The sequence below is a fragment of the Peromyscus californicus genome, unplaced genomic scaffold, assembly GCF_007827085.1.
Source record: "Peromyscus californicus insignis strain IS unplaced genomic scaffold, ASM782708v3 Scaffold_21__1_contigs__length_65335640, whole genome shotgun sequence".
NCBI lineage: Eukaryota > Metazoa > Chordata > Mammalia > Rodentia > Cricetidae > Peromyscus > Peromyscus californicus.
In genome coordinates, this window is record NW_026294514.1 from 38,572,243 (window position 1) to 38,586,342 (window position 14,100).

The 14,100-nt window shown below is 42.7% G+C and overlaps 1 protein-coding gene across 5 annotated transcripts in view; it reads right to left on the minus strand.

The window, feature by feature from the left end:
* Myom1 (myomesin 1) overlaps positions 1–14,100 on the minus strand; it is a 144,166-nt gene that overhangs the window by 114,961 nt on the left and 15,105 nt on the right. For 4 of the 5 annotated variants that reach the window (XM_052750102.1, XM_052750104.1, XM_052750100.1 and 1 more), the window contains one exon: positions 5,918–6,258. In XM_052750102.1, the coding sequence (XP_052606062.1) occupies positions 5,918–6,231 (314 nt within the window). In that variant the 5' untranslated portion in view covers positions 6,232–6,258. Of the gene's footprint in view, positions 1–5,917; positions 6,259–10,546; positions 10,912–14,100 lie in introns of those variants that run through there. The other variant, XM_052750103.1, reaches the window with a different exon arrangement.

Consider the following 14,100-nt stretch of genomic DNA (forward strand, 5'->3'; position numbering starts at 1 on the left):
GCTAACAACTGTCTTTTAACTCCCTTCCCAGGGGGGTGGTTTCTCCTCCACAGGCTCCTGCATGTGTGCATGTGGTATACATACATTTACTCAAGCACGCATAACAAAAAAAGTAGATATTTTTAAAAATCTCTCAACAAAATGGAACAAGAAAGGAACTTCCTCAACCTAATGGAAATCTTTGGCTCTATCTACATGAGGAATCTATAGCTAATATCATACTTAGCTATGATACTGATATACCATACTTGTATCCTCATGCTTCTCTCCTACTTTTACTTGAGCTCCAAAGATTAAACTCAGGTTCATGGGCTAGCTGTGCAACAGTAAGTAGCTTTAACCACCGAGCATCTCACTGGTCCTTTAACAGTTCTTTTGTTGTTGTTTGTTTGTTTGGTGTGTGTGTGTGTGTGTGTGTGTGTGTGTGTGTGTGTGTGTGTGTGTGTGTGTGTGTGTTTTGAGCTAGGGTTTCTCTGTGTAGTCCTGGCTGTCCTGGAACTCACTCTGTAGACCAGGTTGGTCTGGAACTCAGACAGATCCACCTGCCTCTGCCTCCCAAGTGTTGGGACTAAAGGTGTGCGCCACCACACTCAGCAAGAATGGGAGAGCTTGCTCCTTGTTTTCTAGGCAGACGCTTAACTTTAGAATCAAGAGATGCCTTGTTCTGTCAAAAAGCTGTCACTTTTGCGCTGAATTGTTCCATCCTTGTACAAGTCACATTGACACATCCCAACTCACAATGTAGATGGTCCTGTAGTTGACTAGATGTGGTATCAAATTTACTTCCTCATTCCCAGAGAGTGCTGGGAAAAGGTCAAGCCTGCTGAAACAGTCAGTTCCCACGGGCTTCCCCACTGTCTGGTCAGCAGGAAGGTGCCGACAGACATGACATTTCACCCCAGGCACAGGGATCATACTCAGGTCAACAACAGGCTTGGCAAAAGCACCTTCACCCACTGAGTCCTATTGCCGGCCTTCTTCTGGTATTTAAGTAGCAAAACAAAGATGTCATACTACTACTTCCTGTATAGCTGAAGATCAAAGGGAAATGGGACGAAAGCAGAAAAGCCTGAGTTACAGAACATGGGCTTGGGATGTGGTTCAGCATGTAAAGTGTTTGCTGTAAAAGCATGGGCAGATGAGTTGGATCCCAACACTCATGGAGAAAGCTGAATGTGGTAACACGTACCTGTCATTTCAGCACTGGATGGAGAGGAGAGGATCAGAGCTTGCCGTCCAGCTAATCCAGCTGAATTTTCAAGATCTTGGGTCAGTGAGAGTGCATGTCTCAAAAACGTGGAGAGTGATAGAGGAAGGCACCGGACATTTACCCTGGCCTCCATCGTGCATGCGCACACAATGCATGAAAATGCACACACAGAGCCCTTGCATTCCCCTTTTGATAACAGAGCCTTGTATTTGTTGTTGATACCACTGTTATGTAAAACATCGACCTTGCCATTCTGACAGTGTTTGTGCTGCTTTTAGAGTCTTTTTTTCCTCAATGTAACCATGAACTAAAGGTATTTAATGTGTTTTATAACATAGTCAGTAACTAATCTGTGCTACAGCCATACTGACTCCAAGCGAGACTCACTGAGGTCAGCCAAGCCCTGAGCACATATAAATCTCTGAATTTTCCACCTTAACATTGGAAATCTAACTACAAAGTAGAGGGTAAAAATAGACCTAGCCTAGTGCTTACACACACTGCAGAGAGACGCAGTTCCAACTCAGGGGCCTTTATCAACAATACTGTTCACAATCCAAAGACAAATCTCATTGAGCAGGAAAAATCCTATCATTTTGAATAAACTTAAAAACAACCTGAAGAAATCATAAAGATTCTAAGCCTGCACCTGTTACTCCTAGTTCTAAAAGCAAAAAACTGAAATGCCTCCAAGGTTATTTCAGGCTCCTTCTCTTTTATATTCATAGGAAGAGGGAAAGACAGCACTGGTATTTTCTCTTCCACATGTACTGTTTTTAGCTCATCCTGTTCCCACCAAGAACCTTGAACTCCATTTTGTTCGAACATAGCAAACCATTAATAAATAGCAACCTATTCCATACACGGTAAGAACAAGATGTGGTGTGGAACATGGAAAAATGATTATAGTTTGTTTCCTATATAAAGTTTGTCTAAGCCTACATGGCAAGGTCCCCCATGCTCCCAAAGAGCCAGTCCAATTACTAATGTTTGAGATGAGATGCTAAATTATAAATAAAGAAGGATACTGCATTGAGTCCACATAAACCATGTGAAATTAAAGTGGTTCAAGCATGAAAGTTTGCAGTAGAGCTAAAAAAAAAAAATCATTTGAAAATATAAATGTAGAACATTCTATCAATTTTTCCATGTTAGGAAAATAAAATAAATGCTCAAGAAATTAGCTAACAACTTCATGATCATAAAAATACCATCTTCTGTAGACCCAGGGCAGACATTCCAGAAGGATGGATATTTAGCGTCCAATCCTCCTGCAAGACAGCTGCTTTCCTAAGGGAGGTTCTTGAACACAACTACGGAACATTCCTCAAGAGGACAGACTGATGCTGTCACACACACACATGTGGTGTTAATTCCTCCCAACTTTCCTTTGGAAGGAGATTCATTTGAAGTAAGTGCTAAAAGAAATAGATTCTCCTCAGGGACAATATTTCCACTTCTGCAGCCAACATGAGATCCTTATGGATAGCCCGTGGCAGAACATGACCTATGAAAGTGAGATTGATTGCAAAGTGATCCTGTTCCATTCCAGGTGGAATTTCAGAGTGTTGCCACCATACATTCCAGGTAAACCCCAGCAGACTCTGGCTCTGGTATAGATCCTGCCAGAAGCTCCCTCGAGGTCACTGTCACTGACAACATGACAGCTGTAGATCAGGGATTTAGGAATTTCTGCCTTCTCCACATCGATTCACACAAGCCACTGCGTTATTCCCCAGTCACCTTTTGTATGCCCTGAAAGTGATACTTTTTCCAGTTGCCTTGACAAATATTTTATACTTAAATTTTGGACAACTTAAATATTTCATTTATTATAAAAAAAAATGCCACCTAAGCCTGATGCCTTGGAGAAGCATATTAAAGGCAGCAGGTGGTTACAAGCCACACAGCCCAGAAATGTCTACATTTTAAAGGTCAGCAATTTTTTTCTGTAGACTATAAATAGACTTAGTTATAAATTGTGTATATCTTGCATGTGTTTTTTTAGTCCTCATAAAATGTTTTATTCTTAAGAGCAGTAAGATAAAAATTGTCTGAGACTGAAGAAACAAACATCTATCCAACACAGTGGCTAGACAAGCAAACACAGCTAAGCCAACTGCAGAATTATGGGCTTCCATTGTACAATGTCACGGCAACCTCCTTCTTTGAGTCATGCAGACTCGCTGTAACACTTCTTTGATATCCAAAATGATCAATGAGTTCGCTGTTCGGAAAACTGAGACCTGCTGAGGTTACTGCTGAGGGTGGAGGAAACAGAGATTGGGTAGTAGAGGAATGTAACTGAAATACCAGCTAAGACCATGTGACCAGTTTCAGAACCAAAGATTATAATTGACATAAGTGTTTCTGTCATACTTTGTTAAGAAAGTGTTTGTACAGATATTTGTGTTTTCTTTCCTCAAGTTCTTTATCATGTAGTGATAAATGCATAAGTACAACATCAACTAAGAAAATTAGTGGTTATCATATTTAGGTTTGAGATACTAAAAGAATATCTGTCAAGGAATATTGTCACCAATTCTAAAATTTTTTTGAAAATTTATAATGCATTTGCAGTTGTTCAAGGGACAGTTACATCATGTAAGGCATAATTATGACCTGGTTAAATATATAATGCATTTGCAATTGTATGTGGGATAGTTATATCATATTAAGTATAATTATGACCTAGTTACTGTTTTCATTTGGAAATTAAGCATGACATAGGAGATATAATTGTGTGTCAAGTTGACAAGGGGTGGACTTGTGATGGCTATTCTTGGTTGTCAACTTGACTACATCTGGAATTAACTAAAACCCAAATGGTTGGGTACATTTATGAAGGATGTTTTCTTAATTAAATCATTTGCAGTGGTAAGATCCACTTTTAATCCAGACCTTTTTTTTTTTTTTGGTTTTTCGAGACAGGGTTTCTCTGTGTAGCTTTGCACCTTTCCTGGGACTCACTTGGTAGCCCAGGCTGGCCTCGAACTCACAGAGATCCACCTGGCTCTGCCTCCCGAGTACTGGGATTAAAGGCGTGCACCACCACCGCCCTGCGCGTGCGCCACCACCGCCTGGCTAATCCAGACTTTTTGAGGTGGGAAGATCCACCTCTGATCTGGGTCACACTTTCTGCTGGCAGCCTATATAAAAAACATGAAAGAAGGAAGCTTGCTCTCTTTGCCTGCTTGTTCTCACTCTCACTGGCAAGTCCACTCCTACACTTGCATTAAAGGCTACTTCTTCAGGATTTGGGCATACATTCAAGGCCAGATGAGACATCTAACCTTGTGAACTGAACAACTACTAGATTCTTGGACCTTCCATTGGTAGACAGCCATTGTTGGACTAGCTAGACCACAGCCTGTAAGCCATTCTACTAAATCCCATATCTGTGTGTGTGTGTGTGTGTGTGTGATAGAATGAATATATACATTGAATATACGATGAATATACATATTCATTCTATTAGTTCTGTTCCTCTAGGGAGCCCTGACTAATACAAATTTTGGTACTGATGAGAATGGAATATCTTGGTGCTGAAGAGTTAGCTTAACAGTTAAGAGCACTAATCCTCTTCAGAGGATTCAGGTTCTGTTCCCAACTCTCACATTGTGTCGCTCACAACCACCACCTAAAACTCCAGTTCTAGGGGCTCTGACACCCTCTTCTGGGCTCTGCGGGCACCTGCATGCAAGTGGTATACATAAGCTCACGTAGTCACTCTTACATACACTGAAATAGATTAATAACTTTAAAAGAAGGAAACTTCCCACTCTCACCTGGAAGGCCTCAGTCAGGAAAGCAGCCTTAACTCCCACCCCAGGCAAAGAGATCCAAATTGGAACTTTCTAGACATAACAGTTCACATTTAGGTTAGCTTTATCATTTCTAAGGAAACGAGATTCTGGGTTTGCTTTGCAGAGCAGACCTTCATCTGCAATTTACTCTTCCTAGCATCCTAACATAACTTTTTTGTTTAGGAGTAGAGTCTCTCTCGTTGTGTTTGGTCAATAATCTAATTTGGCCCAATGCATGCTTATTCCTATTACTCTTAGGCTCTCTGAGAGAAGGTCATGCTTCTGCACAAAATATTCCAGATAAAGAAAATTTATTTGGAGGGGGAGGGGAAGACGGGCACTCGGGAGGCAGAGCCAGGCAGATCTCTGTGAGTTCGAGGCCAGACTGGTCTACAGAGCAAGATCCAGGACAGGCACCAAAACTACACAAGAGAAACCCTGTCTTGAAAAAAACCAAAAAAAAAAAAAAAAGAAAATATTTGTTGCTTGAATAATAACTCGGAATTTTGAGTATTGGTTTTCAGAAAAATTCCAGTGCATCTCTGCTGTAGATTAGTTCCCTGGCACCTATGAATTTTAAATTCTGTATTGGCTTTTAATCTAAGCAGAAGCATTATGGGAGCCAGGAAACCTGCTGGGTGTCAAAATATTTTCTGGCTCTGTTGCTGTCAGAGTAACCAAAACTTGCCTGCTAGAAATATCACCGCAGTGGATGACTCAAGCAAGACTCTCCAGTGAGACTCTAAAACCGTGAATTTCAACCAGACAATAGAAGGGGAAAGGTAAGACACGGTGCTCAGGTCTCCCTCCACACCCAATGTAACAGGGTTGCCATATTTAAGAGAGGAAATGTGATTAATTAGAGCATGGGCCCAAAGTTGGAAGGCTGCTCCTGACATACCCGTGGGAATAGCCATAATCGTATGCCGAGGCTGTCTTCCGGCTGACTTCAGACCCTCGAGAGTACTGGGACGCTCCAAGACTGTAGGCCTGCGCAGCCTGCTGCTGGTAGGAGGCGGCTGACGCTTGACTAAAGGCCTCTGACTCCTGGCGGTGTGCTGCGGAGGAACGGCTGCTGTAGGCGGTGGAGCCATGGGTGTAGATGGCAGAGCGCTTCTTCTCCTGTTGGTAGTGGCTCATGGTGGTGCGAAGGTCCTTGTTACGGTAACTGAGATCGTAGTGCTGGTGGGACCTCTGATAAAAAGGCAAAGCCATCGTGCGTCCTGGAGGGGAGGAGGCAACCTGCAAGAAAACGATTCCTGATTGAACAATCCCAGAGAACAATTCATCTCAACCAATGCAGAAAAATGCAGACTGCAATCGTTCTGAAGAATGAATGGGAAAGGCTGTAAGTTCAGCTTAAGTGGGTACTCACAAACCCCCTCCTCAGTGGCCCATATGTGCACCCCAACTCTGCCATTATGCATTCCTTTCTTTCTTGTCTAGGACAACTGAACAAAGTTTCTTCTCTGGCAAGTGTGCTTTTCTCTCAAACACTCCAACGTGATGCCTATTTCTACTTTTCCGACATTCTATTCTGATGCATGCTCATTCATTTAGGAGAATGTGGAATGATGGGAAGGAATGTGGTATTCATTTAAGAGATAACGAGCACCTACTTTGAGACTGAGCTATTCCAGCACAACAGGGGTGAAAAACAAAACAAAAATCCTTCTCCAACTGTCCAATACAGGACGAGTATTCTGTAGGAGATTGACACAGAGAGACTTAACAGTTGGGAGTGCATTAGAACGCACCAAGGGCCACGGAGTAAAGTAAAGCCAGACACAACCTGAAGCCCCTTCAGCAGAGATTGCTTCACAGGAGAGAGACATCAGAGCCAGAGGCTGTCTGGAGTGAATGCTCAGGATGGAACACTCATGCACAAACACCAGAAAGGAGCAAATGCATCACTCTCCATGCAGAGCCGGGGACAGCGGGGCTGCAGGACTTGAAGAGGGCGCAGGGAAGGTACAAATGATGACAGAGAGGTGAAGAGCGGGTAAGAGAGAAAGGGCAGATTGTATAGGGTCCTAGAGGGGACACTAAGGGCTTGGCCTTTACTCAGAGAGGAGCTGAGACGACACTAACAGTCTCTGAACTGACAAGCCCTTGCTCATGTCTGAATAATAGTTGTTGAAGGAAAGCTAAAAGATCGATTAGAGGGCTATACTGGGCTGAGTTCTGTCCCTTTCCACAGACTGATATGCCCCAATCCTTCAGATTGAGACTACATTTGAAAACTGGGTCCTTAAAGGAAAAGTTAAACTGAAATAGCTCATTCAGGTGTTAGCCCAACAGGGCTGGTTTCCCCAGAATAAAAGAAAATTAAGACAGTGTCTGAACACATGACAGTGACCATCATGTGGAGGACAGTGTCTGAACACATGATAGTGACCATCATGTGGAGGACAGTGTCTGAACACATGATAGTGACCATCATGTGGAGGACAGTGTCTGAACACATGATAGAGTGACCATCACATGGAGGACAGTGTCTGAACACGATAGAGTGACCATCATGTGGAGGACAGTGTCTGAACACATGATAGTGACCATCATGTGGAGGACGGTGTCTGAACACATGACAGAGCAACCATCATGTGGAGGTACCAGAGAAGTGGTCCATCTACAAGCCATCAGAAGCCTTATCCTTGTTACCTTATTTTTATTTTGTGTGTCTTGATGTTTGTATCATCAAACATATGTTATGTTTGTACACCATATGTGTGCTTGGCACATATGATGGACAGAAGATGGTGTCAGATCCTCTAGGGCTGAAGCTACAAATGGCAGTGAGCTGCCGCATAGGTGTTGGGAATTGAACCTGGGTCTTCTAGATGAGTAGCCTTATTTAGCCAAATCTAACAACACTGGACCTTGTATTTATAGGCTCCAGAACTGTAAGGAAATACCTTTCTGTGGCTTAGACCATTGAGTCCTGTACACTCTGTTCTCATGGCTCTAGGAGAGAAATACAATGGTCCCTTCCAGAGTCCCGGCTGATGATGACACATCAGCCACAGTGGGAGAGTAAGGAGTGCTCAGACTCTGCATATGGTTTGAAGGTACAGCCAATGGCATTCACTGGACGTTCCAAATGAGAACATGAAGGAAAAGGAAATGTTCCCAAGGCTTGTTGCCTGACTAACTAAAAGACTGAAGTTACCATTATCTGAGATGGGGAAGAGAAGAAAGTATCATCTTGGAATGGAAAAATCAAGAGACTGGTCGGAGATGTTCTACATTTGAGGCACCTGCTACCCCTCCAGCTGATGGGTGAAGTGGGGAGTCAGATGTGTGACTTCAAAGGACAGGGTCGTAGTGTAGGATGGACATCTAAATCTCAGCGCCAACAGCATGTAGGTGAAACTGAAAACCAGGAAGAATGCTGGGGTGGTGGCGCACACCTTTAATCCCAGCTCTATGGAGGCAGAGACAGGTGGATCTCTGTGAGTCCAAGGCCAGTCTGGTCTCTGCACGTTTCAGATCAGCTAAGACTGCCCAATGACACCCTTTCCAAGGTGAGGGAAGACATAGGAGAAGGATTACAGATAGAAAAGCCCCAGAACTAAACCAGGGTCTGGTAATTCTTATGAATACAAGTTCTCCCAAATCTTGCAAACACTTCAAAAAGGCAACTTTTTCAAACCAGAAAAAGAATTTATTCCATATAAAAACATGTAGATTTTGATTCTTACTATATAAAGAAGAATTAGGCCTCAGTGTGGCAGCTGACAGGGTGAACTTGGGCTGGTAGTTTAGCTTCAGGAGGGGAGGCTTCACATTGTATTTACTTTTCTTTTTTACATCTGTCTATCAATTAATTTGTGTGGGGTACACGTGTGTCAGAGCGTGTACACGGAGGGCAGAGGACAATTTGTTCTTTTCCTTCCATCCTGTGGGTTCCGGGGATGGAACTCAGGTCATCAGGTTGGCAGGAAGTCCCTTTACTCACAGAGCCCACACATTCACTCTTGTAAATAACGTGTCCCCGAAAGGAAGAATATCAGCCATGTGGCAAACTAGGTAAGTCATAATTTTATAGACACTCCCCCTATGTTTAAAAAAATACTCTTATGCATAATATTCTAAAATATTATTTTCAAAAATATGTAAGAAAATTGTTTTCAAGTAGTTTTCTTCAAACCTTGTTTTTGTTTAAAAAAAAAAATCCTAAGGGAGGATCTAAAAGGACTAAGCAAGTCCTTTTAAATTTTGTCAAATTTGAAACTAAATTTTATTTAAGCTACTTAAAAAGTCAAGAAAGAAAGAAAATCCAGAAATATGCATCTTCGGTCCCATGGAAAATACCAGTCTACATGGCATTTCCTAAGAAGAACAAATCAAAAGGAGCCACTGGCAAGCAACTGTTTCCGCCCTCAAATAGATTGCTTTGTGTTACTGAATGTGCAGAACTGTGCTTGATGGACAATTATTAGATAATGTTTATAGTATAAAGGTGAGGATACATTAATCTAGAGTGATATTAGTGTCATGAAGTGTTAGAGAAGTCTCTGTAACAACGCCATCAGAATGACTGACAAATAATAAAGATCTTTCACCGTGGTACATTATAAATTAGCACCACTACCCAGATGATTCAAAATGTTATCATTTTCACAAGACAGCTTATTTAAATGCCTGCCATAATTCTATTTTCCACTCTTCATTATCTGCCCCAAGTATATTTATTTTACTACCATTTACTACTTAGTCTATAGGGGTCATGTATTACCAGTAAACAGGGCTTGACTTTAAGTCACCAGGGCTGACTGACCTTTGGAACGAAGGTGTAACCACCTCCTTTTCTTAAGTGAGCCAGGTTTAGCCAGAATTTTTTAGAAAGAAAGATGGTTTTGTGGTCTTCTGTGCCTCTGAAACCTAAATTTTCTTCCTAAAAATAATTTGGGAGCTTAGGAAGAAATACTAACTCTGTAATTGTAATCTTGCTGCAATATACTCTTAATGCTGGCAGCAGAGGCCAAAAGCTATGAAAATTACCTACAGAAGGTAATAGTTTCAGGGTCACAGTGCCAGATCTGCCACCTCTCTAGTACCCGACCCTTTTCAGGTCAGAAATAACACACTGCACTTGAGAGTTCATCCACACTGCTTGCTCTCTTGGAGCAAAGTCACCAGATCGTGAACTAGTGTCTTTAGAGAGAATCTGTATCCTTCTGGTCTAATTTGCACTCAGGGAGATAGACAGATCTGTAGGCATGCAGAGGAGGGAAACACTTCTCTGCCTCCTGTCCCTCATCCAGTCCAGATTTCAACCAAACTGCTGAACCTGGAGAAAGTCCTTGAGTTGAATCTGAGACAATATGATCTTATAGTTCCGGGATTAGCAGCTTCATTTCAAAAGAATACAGTGATAGGGCAAAATAGCCCTCCCCACCCCCGGCCTCAGCAGGCACCCTGCTGCCCTGCTCTCCCTTCCAGGAGCGGTCCCTGTTATTTCCCTGCTGAGCTGAGAAGACACCCGTCAGCTAAGGAGTGCATTTACGGGCCTCTGTGTCACACTTACCAGTCTCTGGGGCAGGGAGGGCAGGGGGATGGATGTTGTACTGCTGCAGCCGGCTGAGGAGCAGGAGGAGAGAACGGAGACCCTAGGTGGCCGAATCCCAGAAAAAGTCAAGAGGCAGGGCTAGAGGCAGGATCTGGGGGCCAGTTCAAAAATAATGCATGTGGTCAGGCAGCAGAATGTCAGGGCCCCACAGCCAGCCTTTTATGGCCAAGGAGGCAGATAAATATAGCAGCACATGGGGAGGGGAGTCCCAGACCCAGAAGAGACGAAAGAGTACAGCAGGAAGCTGCACGCGCAGTGGGATTAGGTGGATGGCTCATTGAGTGCTGCCGGATTAAACGAAATAGAGCAGTTTCACTGGGTTAGACGGGCAGTGTCCAACACAACTTTATCGCTTCATATGTGAAAGTGCAATGCGACAAGACAAGCGGCTTGCATTCAGAGCTAAAAACAGGTGTAGGAATCTGATCTCCAAATGGACTTCATGGAATTTCACTGCCAAGATATGGCTTTGTGTGTGCTGTTGGTAACCCACGGACCACAGAGTTAAAAGACACAACAGGAAAGGAAGAACTCCAGGCTGACCGAAAGTACTGTGTGGTGGCATTTTCACTCCATGACGAGCACTCACGGTTCCTCTCGGTTCAGGAAAATTTACAAAATGAATCACAGCTTCAGGTGCAAACATTTAATTCCTCGTTTATTAGCAAAAGCCTCAGGAAAAGGAATTCAATATTGTGTCCTTCCAAACTCAAGAGCAGGGTCAGCCTTGTTTCCAACCAATTCTGAGTAGTCCTACAGCAAGATGACAGGAGGGTCACCACGAAGCTGGCGGGCCAGAGGACCTGGAACACTCAACACAGCCGAACAAGACACACACTGCCACTAAGTGAAGGAAGAACCAACTCGGAGCAAGCTGTTCCCTGACCTCCACACACTCCCACATACGTACACACGGTATATACACTAACAATAAACAGAAAATATGTAACTATAGTCTGCAAACTTCAGAAACCATTTACTTCAAGAATTCTACTTAGATTTGCCTCATACAGTTCCAAGAGACTTTTCTTAGTAGATATAGTTTATTGTGATGACATTGTCTATAAAAAATTCTTGAATTCAAGCTGGGTTGTGGTGGCACACGCCTTTAATCCAAGCACTTGGGAGGCAAAGGCAGGTAGATCTCTGAGTGAGTTCCAGGACAGCCAGGACTACACAGAGAAACCCTGTCTTGAAAAAAAAAAACATAAATATTAAATAATAATTTAATTTTATAATTCCAGTCCTCTATATTCAGAGAGAGAGAGAGAGAGAGAGAGAGAGAGAGAGAGAGAGAGAGAGAGAATTCTAGCTAGTTTCTTTTCTTAAGAAAATGACTGATTTTAAGGTAGATATAAATTTTTCTCTTTAAACTAATTGGAAGGATATTAACATTCTCTGAGTATGAAATGATGAGTAACTAAAAGACAAAATAAATGTACAAGTTGTAATTAGGCCCTAGCATTCTGCCAGCTTACTTTCATTTTACTGTAGAACACAAAGTAATTAATAGCAGATCATTACTCTATTCATGAAGAGAAAAAATGAAGGAAGTATTGTTAAGAAATTAAATGTAAAGAAAACAAATAAGAACCAAATTCCACATAAAATTAAAAAAAGATTTTTCCTAGGCTGTCAGTTTTAATTCACAACTAAAACTCGCATGTAGTTGGAAGTTTTCCTATGTCCCACCTGGTCCTGCAGCTGCTCAGACCCAAATACACACACAGAGGCTTATATTAATTATAAGTGCTCAGCCATTAGCTCAGGCTTATTACTGACTAGCTCTTACACTTAAATTAACCCATAATTCTTATCTATGTTTAGCCACATGGCTTGGTACCTTTTCTCAGTTCTGCCTTGTCATCTTGCTTCCTCTGTGTCTGGCTGGCGACATCTGACTCAGCCCTTCCTCTTCCCAGAATTCTCCTTGTTTGCTTATCCCACCTATACTTCCTGCCTGGTTACTGGCCAATCAGCATTTTATTTATCAACCAATCAGAGCAACACACACTCACAGCATACAGAATGACATCCCACAGCACTCATATATCAGCAATATGAAAAAAACAAAGGTTTGCGTCTATTCAGTATAGTTCATAAAGCATTTGTTAAAAGCCTACTGATGAGTCCAGCACTGAGCTACACCCAGCACACTGAGGCACAGCATGGCACATGGTAGCATGGAAAGATTCCTTAGGAATAATTACACCATGATGGGATAGGTGACATGAGGACATAAGGGTACAGAACAGGAGGGAGATACAATTCCTGGTTAGAGCTTCCTAAAGCAAAATCTAAAAGAGTCCTTCACCTTTACGAGATGAGAATAAAGGGGGAAATCTAATGTTATCCTAGGAAAGGGGAAGATAAATAACTGATACAGGCACTGTGGTTTAAAGTTTCCAAATTCTAAGCCCTATTTCTCCAATGCAGATCATTTAAACATAAGACAAATCTTTTACTGGTTTTTCGAGACAGGGTTTCTCTGTGTAGCTTTGCGCCTTTCCTGAAACTCGTTTTGTAGACCAGGCTGGCCTCGAACTCACAGAGATCCACCTGGCTCTGCCTCCCGAGTGCTGGGATTAAAGGCATGCACCACCAATGCCTGGCTAAGAAAAATCTTATGCGTGGGGAGAAAAGGAGCCAGCCCGGCTGGTGGGGCTGCCACAGCCTTGGTGGTATGTACATAAATATGCACAATAACAACTTCCCTTGAGTCAACCTGGAGTCTGCTGCTGCACTCGGTGATTGGTGACCTATGAACTTTAGGTTGATGAGGCCAATGAGAAAAAGCCAACACAGCCAAGGAAATGACTGACAGCCATGGGGTGCCAGAAAGGAATATTTAGGCTCTCCCCATATCTGAAGTAAATGAGTCTGCCTTTTGCTTCTCATCTGACTCCCCGTGTCTGTGTCTGATGCTGTGTCTTCTCCCCACCTCCTCCAAGAGGTGTTCAGGTGGTTTGGCCCACAACACTTAAGTGAATTGTTCAGTGAGATTTTTGAAGGCTGCAGTTAGAGTAACCTATAATTGTAGGATAACTAGCTTATATCCCCCACTAAATTTGCCGTGTGTGTGTGTGTGTGTGTGTGTGTGTGTGTGTGTGTGTGTGTGTGTGTGTTTGGAGGCAGAGTAAGTCTTGGGTATATGATGTCTAGTCTTGCTGTTTACTGAATGACTTCAAGAACCACTTCATACCTCTAAAGCTCTAGAGCTGCATTCCTTCTCAAGTTGTCTCTGGATCGATTCTCTGGGCTGTTAATCTAGAAAGCAACTATTCTACTCTGTCCTCACTCATAAACTGATCAGCACACCTCATCTGGAACAGTTTGTTCTGAAAAAGGAAACTTCATGGGGTTGACATCTCACCTCTGAAATGCCCTTTCATGGGTGTTGTCTTGTTTTTAATCTCTAATGTCCCTGAAAATAATCCAGAAATGTGTTTGTGTTACCGTTTAAGATTGTGGGTTGCAAACAGGGGAGGGAGTGGGTGAGGAAGAGAGCAGAG